Raw genomic sequence first — 14015 nt, 5'->3', positions numbered from 1 at the left:
GCAAACCTGTCCTTGGAGCACGGAGAGTTTATTTGAAACAGAATTGAACTCAGCAGCGTATTAACTGATATTGTTCAGCTTGGGGCTCCATTAAGTGCCCTCCCTGGCTAACTTATACTAGGGCAAATGGCAACGTTCCAAAGCGAACACATCGCTACCGCTGCTGCGCCCCCCTCCCTCACTGCTCCCTCGAGGAGACGTGGGGATAAGAATAGAGGTCGGAAGCGTTGAAATGGGACAGCCGGGGCTGCCGGGCCGCCTCCGCATCGGGGGGGAAATCGCAACCAATCGGGACTTCCGCTCCGGGGGCCAAGGCCTAAATCTCCTCTGTTCCACGCGGCCGGGACGCTCTGCCCCGCCGCCGTGATGCGCCCTGTGCGAACGGTAACCCCTCCCAAAGCCCTCCCGAGGGAGCGCCACTGCTGCCCCCCCTCCAGATGTTCTCGCTCTGGAGGCCATGCCGTCTCGATGCCGCAGGAGATGAGGAGGACCCACTGGAGGACCCACTGGTATCCCTCTATGGTGTTTTTTGTCTCTTCAAAGGGACCCGTTACTAGTCCATGAGACAGAGCGGAAGACGTCTGCTCTGTGGAGCAAGATGTTCTCTCCACTGACTGATGTTCTCGCCCATGAATAAGTCAAGTATGAAGGATGTTTCTCCGTGTGATTCCAAAGTCTCGCTGGGACACTACTACGGTCCACCAAATGTTGGAATATATAAATGTCAGCATTGCTGTGGACGTATAGCTGGAGGAAATACCTACTTTTTTTTTTTTTTTAAGGAACAGATGTGATAAGCGTTGACCGCCTGTGTGGAGCAGCCTGGTCGCCATTGGGTGTGCGTGTGCTTGTGTGTGAGCCCGCTGTGTCTTTTGAGTTAGGGCAAAAAAATGCTCCCTTGAAGGTCTTAGTCCTGGAATGTGCAAACCTTTACAAAGTGATGTTCTGAGTAAACGTTACTCTTGATCGATGCATTTTTGGCGGGCAAGGCGGACCCCGCCACCAACGATGGCAACGGCATACTATATAGAGTAGCACATACATAACGCAAATACATTGAATAGCTGTTTTTTTGTTTTTTTTTATGAAATGCCAGCTTAATAAATATGGGATGAATATCAAATATGGGATTTACAGGTGTAAAACACCGAAAAAGAAGGTGCAAAACCACCTTCATATTCTTCAAATTATCTTTGTCAATCCACAAAAAAAAGAAAAACGGATTCCTGGAATTAATATAACTGCGGTTCACTGATGATTAAGATGTATTCAAGAGGCCAGTCTGCATTCATATGTACCAGTTGAATTGGCCTGAAATATATTTTTTTTTAAACCAAATTATCTTTTGGATTACCACTTTAAACTAAGGGAATCCGATATCACAATTGGATATTTACTATAACATTACCGGTCTCCATCGAGGCTGAATATTAAATAATAAAGAATCCAACTGTTAACCGTTAAATTGTTTTCACAATGATGTTATTATTATTATTATTATTATTATTATTATTATTATTATTATTATTATTATAATTTTACATCTGCTCCACACCAGAGACTCATTATCACTTATTCACACAGCAACAGCCCTCTGATAATGCTGCATTCCAGTGAAACTCGGAAATCGGGAATTCCGAGCCTGGCGGCCCCCACTCGGGCGCTCTGGAACGTCCTCAATTGCGCCCGTTCGCGGGAACAAATCGAGCCCCGCTGTAATTGTGTGTTTATTTGGCAAATTACAAGCCACTGAAGATACATCAACTCAAAGTAAACGGCTACGGGGCTGGGTTGAATCGAGGTCGGACCCGCGTGCGTTTAAATGAAAAAGAACCCAAAACAAAAAAAAAAACACATGCAAATCGAACTTTGCTCAGCGTTGGCGTGACGGCACGGCGTGTGGCCGTGACGTCACACGTGTCGTCTCGGTGAGCTCGGAGCGACGTCAGCCCGAAATTCCGAACGGAGGGGGCAGGGGGGGGTGGTTCCGTTCCTTCCCTGTGCTCTTCTCCGAGGGCGAGGAGGACGGCTTTTTTTTAAAATGTATTTATTGTATTATTTGTTCTTTTTTTAATTTGTGTTTCTTTTAATTCCGAGTCCCGACATCAACGGAATGCAGCGCAGGGGGATGAACTGAGAGGCCAATGGGAGAGCGAGGTGGACCGAGGGGGCGGGTCCCGGGGACCCCAGGCTAGGTTGCGCATCTGGGAGAAGTCGACACGGAGCGGCGGTAAATCACACGGAGCTCCGGTGAAACCGTAACCCTCCCCTCCCCTCCCCCCTCCCGTCGCGAGTATTTTTGGCGACCGAGCCGAGCAAGTGGCCTCACACTCGGATAGGACTCGAGTTGTTCGGCAGGAGCAGCCGCCGGGTCCATTTTTTTTTTTCTCGCCCCCTCCCTCAGACGTATTCCTCAATACACACGAATATCCCACTGGAAATGTCCGAAAACAAGCCGAGTGATGAGCCCAAGTTATCCACGACGGACAGGGTGGTCAAATGTAAGTGCATATTTTTTATTCACGTGTATGTGTATTTATACTTCTTCTTCCTCCTGCAGCGGGTCATGCCGTGCGTGTGTGGACGGGGAGCGTGTGGTGTGTGTGTGTGTGTGTGTGGAGTTGGTTGTGGAGGGAGAAGGGTGTAGCTGTGACACCATGAAGTAGGAAGTGTGGGCAACTCCAGTGGAAGGCTGGAAATGAGGATTAAACCCCCCCCCCAAAAAAAAAAAAAATAATCCAATTTTTCACACCGTAAATTGTTGATACAGAAATGTGTTGTATATTGTCTAATAGTTAATTACTAGGTTTGTTTTATATTGTGGAATTTGTCCAATTTTCTGACGATTTATTTTATTTTATTTTTGAATGTAGGTTTGTTTAATATTGGCTCATTCTAGTGTGTAGGTAATGTTTTGTTTTTATTGTGTACATTGACACTTTTTTAAAATTATTTTTTATTATTTATTGCCCATTTTTCAATTTGTGTGTGTGTGTGTGTGTGTGTGTGTGTGTGTGTGTGTGTGTGTGTGTGTGTGTGTGTATTCACGCTATTTCTAACTGTCTTGTGTTGTGGCCAAGAACACCAAGGGAAGCTGTGTGTGTGTGTGTGTGTGTGTGTGTGTGTGTGTGTGTGTGGAGGGGGGTATTGCACAACCATTGCATTACTCTAGGGTGGTTTTCCTATTTTGCATCACTGTTTTTTGCATGCACAACAGTTTTGCAGGGGGGGGGGGGTGTTACTCATTGCACAATGTCACTTTTTTTTTTTTTGCAGCAAATAGTGCCCGTTTGTGTGCATTGAGTAACCCAAATAGGGTCCTCCTCCGTGGATTCTGTCCGTTTTAACATCCCTTATACCACCTTGGCAGCTTTCCATAATAACACAATAGCAATCAAACACGGCCCCTGACGGGCAGTGAAGACGTACGTTTCAAGTCGTTGATGACTCAGGAGGGTTTGGGCCATTTAAACGACACACTCCTCGAGTAGTAGGTTTAATCTTCTTCTTTTTACCCGTCGTCCTTCGACAGGATCCCCCTTATAATAAGGCAATCTAAGAGACCTGTTTTCTTTGCGGTCTGAACAATTGCATTTGGGTCGTCAACACAAGTGACGGTTTGAAGTATTGCTACGTATTTGACTTTTTTGTTTGTCGCTTTTTTGGGGGGGGGGGGGGGGGGTTTGTTTTGTTTTGCCAGCAACATCGCTCGCAGAGCGACAGGATCAAATGGCTATGATATTGTTTTGTGGGATAAGTTGGTGAAGACAAAGTGATGCATGCGGCGCTCGCTCAACCAGTGCAAATGATAGGATCACGATTGACCACTGAACAGTGGGCTAATAAGGGGAAGGTGGGAAGGCAATGGAACAGTGTTCAAATGGCCATGTCTGAAACAATTAAATACACACCACATCGAAAGGCAGCGCTGGACTCTGGCGAGCCACGGTCTCATGACAAACACTGCTCCATTCCAGTAGTTCCGTAGGCATTGCTTGTTTCGGATAGATGAGCATAATCTCAACTAAACAAACAGAGCTATTGCCATTTTCTGACCTGGCCTGCGAGCCTGGAAAGTAGCCTTGTAACTGTAATTTAAAATGGGGGTGAGTATTAGAGTCACCGTATAGCTTGGTGCCTTTGTAATGAATATTTTAAAAGATCACCCGCCTCTCAGTCGCCAGCAACTCGAGGGCTAATGAAAAATACATTTGACACGCGTGAGTTTTGAGGAGATTGAAATATCACGGGTGGACTTGGCTCGTTACGCCGCTTGGATCTAGTCCTCCCTTTGTCACGCAAATATTTCTCAGATGGGAAGCCCGCCAGGAGCCGCGCGCTCGTCTTTACAGTGTTTTCCATCTTCCTTCGCACTGTTGATCGTCGGTCTAATCTGCACCCGGTGGCATTTAATTTCACCGGGGGCGTGCCCACTCTGTCATCCCAACTCAATCACTAGCAACAGAATCAACACGGACACAATTGGGCCGGGGCTGTCAGTCGGCGTTTTTTGTTCATCGGGCAAACCTGGCGGGCAAACCCCGAAGACAAAGTTGGCGGATAGGGTTGGCGTTTCGATCAGAAATGTATTGTGTTGATCGTGCCTGTCATTGTTATTATTAAAGAGGCATTGGTTTGGGTCACGCAGCAGTATTATGACAACATAGAACTTGGCTCCATGTTGTCAAACATAGAGCCTTGGCCAAAATAACCTGAAGGCTATACGCGTGAAGTCATTTGTTTTCAGCTGCTACAGAGTGTCCGTCCTGCGTCGCATAAGTACTTTGCATCCAGCTGTTATCCAAATGCATTATCATAATGTTCCGGGGAGGCACTGCGCCATAATAATTGCTCCTACAGTTTAATTAGTTGAGAGGAGAGCCTGTATACTGTCATTTCCATATTGTCTGCATCCACACTGGAAATAAACATAAAAAAGTCAGGATTCATGTTTGTTTTGCCATTAAATTAAGTACGTGCACTGGCTTATCAACCACATGCCTGGCCATTTCATAGCCACGTTGTCTTGAAAGAACTCCATACTGTTGACACATATAACCATTGGCCTTTCTTTGTGTTTTTAAAGGTTTTATTTATTTTGAATACATAATACAAACTTAAAGCAGAACTTCACTAAAAGTGTGGTCACCCTCCCCCGCCGTTATAACAAAAGCCCCAGTGCCCCCGACGGTGAGCCGGGGACTTTTCGATGAGTGGGGATTGATAACATCTGACATTTGACTTTTGAGTCGAGGCCCCCACACTTAGACGTGCGGGTGGATGCGCATTGCCAGCCACTGATCCCAGCTGGATAGCGGAGTCATTTATAGACCAGAGCCCCAAGTAACGCCACATACCTTGCACCGGCTTTATGTGGAGGCACCTACGTGCAGTTCCGCTTTATGGTTGCGTGGTGCCGTCACCCTGTGTGTTTATCTGGGCATGTGGCAGAACCATTTGACCCTGTTTTTCACCAATTTCCTCTTCAATAAAAATGCAGCACTTAAATATGCAGCACTATTTTCTGATCTGAACATTAACATTATTAAGTTTTTAGTGTTTCCCTCCGATATTGCTCCTTTGGTGAAATATTGCTCCATCGGCTTGAATATAAACTGTTATTTTCTTTAGAAATGGCGAGGCTATCGGAAAGAACATGTGTATTTGGTCGGCCTCACTAGTTTTCAGCATTTACTAATTGGCCGAATCATCTTGTGTTATGATTTCTTGTACAGAAAATCTTGCACGCCTTTCCACATAATTGCTGTGATGGTTGTTTGTTAGATTCTAACATTTAGACTGGATGCTTCTGCATTGAAACAATGAATTGAGACAATATGCTGTCCTCCATCGCAACAAGCACCAACATTTTATTTATACATGTCACACAGTTGTGTGCTTCAGAAGGTAGGAGTGATGTGTCGTGATTCAAGCCCTACATTTATTCTGCGCCACAGTGAATTAGCTAGACAATGCGTTATTCACTCATCTGCGATCGCAGCCATGCCCTTAGGTCTGTTTGTCCATGTGGTTATGACTTGCAAAACATGAGCCATTCCTTCTGGGCTTGCTAATATGCTGCCCTCGTGTTTGCCAGGTCTTCACTGATTTCTCTTACTGTTTTTATTTTTTTATATATATATATATATATATTTTTTTTTAATGTGGAGTAAAAAGGAAGCGTACGAGTTCGGCGGCACGGATTGTTTGAAACTCTTTACTTTATATGACTAATTGGTGAGAGCGGTTGCAGCTCAGTGGAAGCCACTGTTCCAATTAATCGGTGTTGCAATACATTGATTTTCTGTGTCGTTTTGATCCTTTTTGAACGGCACAGTACCCTAAATACAGCGGGGAGAAGTGTTGGCTTGCTACTAACCTCTGTGAACCCTGTGGTTCACTTTTGCTATGACCAACTCTGGAATGGCAGACTAGCATACTATTTAGTACCCCAAATTAGTGTTTGTATGTCCAAAAGCAATCAATCTTTTTACTTGCATGCTGATATATGTTAGGCGACAGATAGTATACTCGTGTAGTATGTTGCACATAGTATGCCATTCCAGTCACTGCAGGAATCTGATATCGGATCGGATTGAGACTCTCCTCACATTTTATTTTTTATTATCTCTTGATTTTTAGATTGGCACCGGCCGATCATTCTCAGCAAATTTAAGCAGCGGCCGGGCAGCCGCGCTCTCATGTCGTGTCCTGGAAATGTTGCCTCCAGCAACAACACCCGACGGCCACTGTAAAAAACAAAAAACAAAACAAAAAAAAAAAGAAGGATAATTGGAGCGACGTGAAGATGGCCAGACAAGCTGTGAAAACTTCTCCCGTAGCTGCTCGCCGAGTCTGCCGTAGCACTCTGGGGATCCTGTCGGCAGTTCTTCGTGTGCGGTTAACATGGTATTGCATCATGGCTGAGTGAAGTGGGGGGTGGGTCCCTGATCTATCTCTTTTTGACTTCAAATGCGCCCGTGGCATTCTGAACCTGAATAAGTGCACCTTCACCGCTCATTAGATTAAGGAGGAATTAGGCTCTGTTGTGGATTTAGGGCAAAGCAAAGCGATGGATTTGGACAGATTAAGCTCCATATAGCGGGATAAAGGCGGCTCTGCGCAGAGGTTGTAATCTGACTCCATGCATTAGCCGCTGCTCTTGCTAATTCATGTGAACAAATGGATGCCGGGCCTCCATACAGCAAAAGGGGGAGGAAAAAATGTTTACCTATCCTTGCATTTATGGCTTGTTGCTAAGCCCGTGAGCACAATTTAGGGATTTGCGGGGAAACCTATGCATGCCGTGGATGTGTTCTGAGCGGGTTTAAGTTTGCATGCAGGGTCTGCCTAACTCCTAACTTTGACGAACTCGGAGCAACAGAAGGTCCTTTTAGAGGGTTCCTGTGTTGTCATAAGGTTAAAAAAAAAAAAAAAGCCTTCAGCACCTCAATGCCAGCATGCCGTGTGTTGCCAGACGCCACAGGCACCACGCTTTGGGAGAAGACCCGACCAAAGTTCAGTACCGAAATGGCTCCTGACCTTTACCAGCAAATCGTCAAGTAAAGCATTGCAGACGACATCTCGATATGAAGACCAAAATCCCAGACGATATCTGGTCTCATATCACAATATCGATGGAATATTGATATGTATTGCGTGTTATATCGCTTCAAACATTGACCTCCTATGTTTCTGACGGACGCGGCATGCTCCTTTTGTTGGCTGGGGCTGCTTTGTACAGCATAGACAGTTGGGTGACATTGGATCCCCGCACCCCTCCGCCCCTCACCCCCTGCTAGAACTCGTCGCGGCAGAGTAACCGATCAATCAATAGGGTGTCTACAACAAATGTAACCACACTTTCAGGGGCCCGCTGTCCGGATGAGCGCGTGTGTTTTGGGGTGTGGGGCTCTTATGTGGGGAATAACGCGGTGTGTGTGTGTGTGTGTTTTTTTTTTTTTTTTTTTCTTAAACCTTTTCGCTCACTCTCCCAGGGTCATGGAGGGCAAGGGAATGCAGCAGGCTGCTGAAATCGTGGTATGATGACTAAAATAAATAACCTGTAGCCGAGAGCTCGCCCACAGGTTCTGAGGCGGCTTGACACACACTCTGACTGTAAAAGGAAGGGGGAGAGGGATTTCCTCGCAGTTTAAATATTTGGCGAAGCTTTCTGCAGATGCGGAGATCGCCCTCCGCTCCTTTTTTTTTTTTATTTGTATATTTTTAATTTGCCTTCATGTTTGTTTACGTTTTGGAATTCCTTTAAAAGTCGAGCTCAAGCGACCCCCGAACCGTGTGTGTACGTGGTTGTTTCCTGACCGAGTGCCGTTTTGTGCATTTTTTTGGAATGAACGTGATCCAGAAGAGAAGGTTCGTTGACGGTGCGAGCGTGCTTTTGTTGTGGAGTTTTTCCGACTGTCCTCCTCCTCTCCTTCTTTCGTTATTGAAAAGGGGGGGATGGGCTGTGGAAGGAAAACATAGCCCTGTGCTAGAAAGGCCGACTTGTACTGGGCCGATGCTGATCTGCCCTTATGGCTGCAACATGCCCTCACGCGCTACGGTGTTATCTGTGGGACTCGCACACTCTTTGCTGTGCTGTCTGAGGCAGCCGTGTGTGATGTATTTAAATGAGTGAAATGTTTAAAGCCATCTGTGAGTCGCCTGCAAACAGTGGATTAGTGAGGGGAAGGTTTGCGCCACAGATGGATCATCTGAGCCTCGCGTCTGCACATCTGGGGAATGCAGATAGGGGCGAGATTAGCGGTAGCCCCTGTATCTTATAGGCTCTTTTACTGGATCGCCGAACCACCCTAGCTTCATAAATTCATGGGTTAAATTAATAAAAATGCTGACTTTTTATTTATTTATTTATTTATTTATTTATTTATTTTCATTTCCTAGGACGTGGGCGTGTGCAGCATAAAACACGAAGAATTATTGGTATTATGTAATAGGAGCACTCCATCCTAAATTATGACTCAACAGAAAAATATCCCGGTTCAGAAATTCCTACAACAACCCGAGTCTGTCTTTTTACTTCCACAAAGCCCTGCAGGTGCGGGGTGGAGGAAACGGCAAATGCCAGTGTTCCTCCTTGCGGTTCTGACCCACAAGGCCTCATCGCATCTGCAATGTTTTGGGATAGGGAAGATAAAGATGTTCTGAGCTGCAAGGACTGCTCAGGATTTCCCCCCCTCGCCCACATTCATGGCTGTGTCCAAGGTGCATCGCGGTGGATCAGGCTGGGAGGGCCGGGCTGGGGTGTTTGGCCGGCCATTGAGGCGTAGGCACTGGGAACAGTTCCGGCCAACATGGCATTGTGCTTTGCGCATGCAGCCTCCTTGCCAAGAGATTCCTGGCCGGTGAAAGACTTCCAGCCCCCACGCTGTGTTTTGATATTCCGCGGCACGTTCCGAACGCTCATGGATTTTAATTACGAAGCGTTAGAGCCCAGAAATGTTGTGTTTGTGGGAGATGGATGAATGTTTTCAGGGATTGCAATCAATGCGCCTGTTGTCTACAAAACTACGCCTGTGTAGATCTCCATATTTGGATTTTTATCTGTTAACACAATTTTAATGAAACCAGCTATTCAATAGTTTGGTCGGCAATAAAAGATATTCATCTGCTGTGGCTTAAGAGTTTGTTGTTCTACTGTTTCACATTGTTAGGCGAGTAAAAGTCATTTTTAAGATCCAGCCGTTCATTTTCATTCCGTTCTAACCTCTGTATACGGTAAAGAGATGTGGCTCTATTCCAGTCATACATGAGAGCCTTTCATTAAGCGTCTGAAGTGTTATTCGCGTTAAGCGTACTCACCAAGGAAAAGATGCTGAGAGACGGTTAAATTAGCGCATTGTGGTAGGTTCGTCTTCTTTTCGGGCCGACTGTTGATTCTGCTGTGCGAGATGACAACCCTGGGGAAGCTCCTTTTTTTTTTTTTTTTTTTTTTTTTTTCCCCCTCCAAATGTCATTAGCTTGCAAGCTAAAGTGCCCACCATGTGTGGACAAGAGAGACAAACTCCAGCTATACAAATACAGCTGGAGGTGACTCTAGGCCTTCAGGATTATTTACACACATTCGCAGGCGTTAATTATAGCCGGCCCTGGCTGAAAATTAACCCTCCTATCCATAATGCACAGGTGAAATTGGCTCAGCTTTCTATAGCGTAGAGAAAGATCCCTACTTTCAACCGGCCTCATGTGCTGCATCTTCCCTCAAAGGAATCGTGTTTCGTGAGGTTATCTCGGGTAATCTGAGGTTTTATCCATTTTGTTTGTCTGCCACATTTTTTGGCTCCTGCATGCGGACCCCAGCAGATGAATTTGAGAGGCGAGCGGTGGACGAGGGGTTAAGTTTGCCTCTGCGTATGGCAGGCCATTCAGTCACTCTCGCCGCCCACGCGAAGAAAGAGGAGAGGCTGCTGTTTGGTCCACTCCGTCAAAAGACATACTGCAGAGGCTGACCAAAGCCAGGAGTCGTGACAGAAACGTGCGTGGGCGGCTGGGCGGGCGGGCGGGCGTGCGTGGGTGGATGTGTACGGTAGATGTATGGGTAATATTTATCGCTCCTGTTTCCCTGCCCGAATCGGTCTTATGATCAATCGGCTCCGGGGCCACGTCAGAAGGTCTACCAGGGGAAATTTACCTTTCAGGCAGATGGCTCTGTAAAAATTTCCTTCTGAAAATAATTCCACTAATAAATGAAGCCTCGACATATTTGTTTTGGGAGGAGATGAACCACGTCTAGAGGAGAGACTCATCGGGATAGACAACAGTAGAGCAGTAACACGTGGAAAAAAACCCCAAAACAAACAAACAAAAAAAAACAAACCACTGGACATGATGAAATTTGGGTTAACATGGATCCAGCATCCAGTTACCTGGCTAAGGCCAGTGCATTCCTAGTGCAATCGGATTTTCCAATGTGCCTCAGTAATGACGTTGCTTTTAGATTGTAGCTGTGATTTTCCTCTCACCTCGGGGAGCCATAAGAAAGACGAGTCGTGTTGCTTTTATGTCATTATGTTGAAAAGGGAGGCGGCGGCTTGGAGACAAGTCCTGACTGTGTTCTGTAAAGTTGCATCCCTCCCCTGCCACCAACAAGTCCCTGGAACTGGCTGGCTTCAGGATTGACCCGTATTGATTGTATTCAGTGGGATCCTGTATCTCACCACGCTTTGGTTGATGCATTAGTCATCACTGTGCTGGTGCACTCTCATGCCCATGTTCCCGTGCCCATTTGGTTGTTTTCATGTTTGTGAGGTCGTGTATAATATAAGGGATGCATTGATGACATTTCTTGATTTTTAATACTCACTTTTGGTACAGCCGGTCCAGAGTACTTTTATGAATTCGGAAATGTTACGTTTCAATATCAGTTACGTCGCCGATGCCAGACGCTGGGTGTTGTTTTCACTGCTTCGATTTTAACAAAACGAAATATTACATGAATCTGAAATGGGAAGTCAATGCAACTCCCGTCGCAACTCGTTCTCATCTATGAAGGAGAAGGCCTGGCACAACGTCTTTGATGCCCTTGTCAAAATGGTGGGTGCTAATAACAATTTCAGCACCAGCATGTGTCGGGGGGAAATGGAAATGTTCTCAAATGCTTTCTGGTAAAACAATAAAAATGGGCACCTTGATCCTGCATCATATGACAGTATCGATCCTTGGTGTTTTGGTCATTTAAGGAATTTAAGGAATACATGAGCACTGTCTCTGAGCTGAAGCCTATTCATATGTATCCCTAATCCTGGTAGTTTAGGATTTATATATATTTATATATTTTTTAAATTTACTAGAGATAAGAGAACATATACACTTGATTTAGTCTTATTGCTGTTAATGCTTTTGTCACACCATGAAGCAGCAGAGTTGTTTGCTGTGCATTAATCTTTATGAACACAAGTCTGCGTCCTTACATGTCTCCCTGACAGAACCAACACAATAGAGAATCTCAAGAATGCCAAACGGTCCGTGTTCCTTGACAGCTTTGCTGGGGAATTAATCTTCCTTTTAATTCCAGTTGAGAAGGTGTATACAATACAAAATACAGCCAAATGTAGTACCTTTTAAAAAAATATATATGTTTGTTACCAAGAGATCATTTTATGGTAGGTTTCTTACCCTTCCGTTAAAATGTATGTGAGCTATGGTCAGGAAAAGGGTCTGAGTTGATGTGAAGTGCGTGTGCGGAGTAGTAAATGGTCATCGTAAATTAGTATGGTATGGTGCTTTTAAGGTTTTTGAAATAAAGGCTATTTAACCATACATAACTGACCTTGCTTCTATTGATCTTTTTCCTATTGCTTACAAAGCCTTGTATCCAAAGAGCACATTGCCATATGAATTCACTAGTTCCCATTAACCCTTTTCTTGCATTATATTTGATTTATTTTGCTTTGATCAGTTTGAGCTCTGTAAGCGGCTGGCCCCCCCTTTTTTTTTTTTTTCTCATTAAATTTTTCCCCAACCTTGACTTTTTGATGCTTGCACCCACCGCCATTGCACACTCACTCACTCACTCACTCTCTCTTCAGCTCAGCAGTGTCAGACCTGCATTGTAAGACCAAAACACCCATAATGCTTTGGGTCAGTCTCCCTGTATAGAACGCAATCCGACCCCCCCCCCCCCACCCCAGAGGAATGCAACTGGCCCTCGGGACGGTCAAACCGAGATACAAATCAGCTACTTGCCCACAGATAGTATATCTTAAACTGAAGCCGGTCAGAATGTATGGATCGGCGCTGGGGACGGGGATTGGAATAGCGAAATCATTTCAAACCTTTCCAACTTTAGACCAACAACGTCTGTCGCCGTTTTGAGTGTGGGGCGATGCGAGGTGACATTGCTTGTTGGTGGTTGGAAGCTCACGTCAACATCTCTGAAGGACTGTCTGCTCAGTATGCGGCGAGTTGGCGGGGAGTTGTTCAAGGCCACGCAGAAGGGGGACATATTGCTGAGCAGCGTTGCGAATGTTTTAATAATTAATCATGTGATTTCACGTTTTCAATATTTCAATTTGTTTTCGATCAATCACCTTTTTTTTTTTTGTTTTCACTGTTTTGTCATTTTTACGATGTTGCATGTGACTTATCCTATCTCTGTGTTGTTCTATCATTCATTGTTTATGGTTTTTTGCCCTCTGTCCTGCATATCAACTGCTTTGTCTAGGAGCCCTGCGTGCGTTGCTATCTCCAACTAATACGGGATCAGTTCCAAATATGCGTTCGGAAAGCTTCGACACATGACAGAGGTTTGTGCGGGCAACCACAGAGATACGAGAGGCTGAAGCTCAAATGACTCCGGGAGCAGAGCCCCCCCCCCCCAGGCGGTCAAGCTGTCAAGTGTCCCTTTCCGAGTTCTGAACGTGCTCACTGACCCGATCTCCAAGAATACATGACCCTGGCAACAGGCCTGCCTTGCCCCGAGGGAACAGTGCGTAACCTGTGTGGCTCGGACTGCAGTTCCCACAAGCGTCTGGTGTCTTGACAAGAGGAAAGAACTAAATCCACGACTCATCTGTGATTGAACGGGTAGCGCAGAGACTGACATCAAAAATGATGCGTTAACCACCTTTAATCTCATGGCCGTCTGTACAGCCGGCACAGATGGTACCTTGAGCATAATACACTCCTGGTGTGTGTTTTTTTTTTTTTTTTTTTAAGCTCTATTTTTGCAAAGTGGAGGTTAGGGCACCGGGATAGAAGGATGATTTACGTTAGTCACTTTTAGCCTCAAAGGGTTGCATAATAGCAGCCACTTTAGGTGATCTGTCACATTTCCTCCTGATATATAGGACTTCTATAGAGGATTTTGATGGCAGAGACAAGTTGTGTGTGTGTGTGTGTGTGTGTGTGTGTGTGTGTGTGTGTGTGTGTGTGTCTCTGGCTGTTTGTGGAGTGGTTGGGGGTACTCTGTTTATTGCTGAATCAGATTTCATTTTGCGGTCTGTCGGCGAGTAGTTCCTTTTTGTGTTGGCCTCTCCCCCCCCCCTCTCTCAGCC

General features: G+C 45.5%; 1 protein-coding gene across 4 annotated transcripts in view; it reads left to right on the top strand.

Moving 5' to 3' along the window:
* The first annotated feature begins 2294 nt into the window (after nucleotides 1-2294).
* LOC307246863 (protein phosphatase 3 catalytic subunit alpha) overlaps nucleotides 2295-14015 on the top strand; it is an 84583-nt gene continuing 72862 nt past the window's right edge. For all 4 annotated transcript variants that reach the window (XM_080022896.1, XM_080022894.1, XM_080022895.1 and 1 more), the window contains exon 1: nucleotides 2295-2501. In XM_080022896.1, coding sequence (XP_079879022.1) covers nucleotides 2441-2501 — 61 coding nt within the window. In that variant the 5' untranslated portion in view covers nucleotides 2295-2440. The remainder of the gene's footprint in view (nucleotides 2502-14015) is intronic.

The sequence above is a fragment of the Zeus faber genome, assembly GCF_960531495.2.
Source record: "Zeus faber genome assembly, chromosome: 22".
Lineage (NCBI taxonomy): Eukaryota > Metazoa > Chordata > Actinopteri > Zeiformes > Zeidae > Zeus > Zeus faber.
This window is presented reverse-complemented; position numbering and strand designations above follow the sequence as displayed.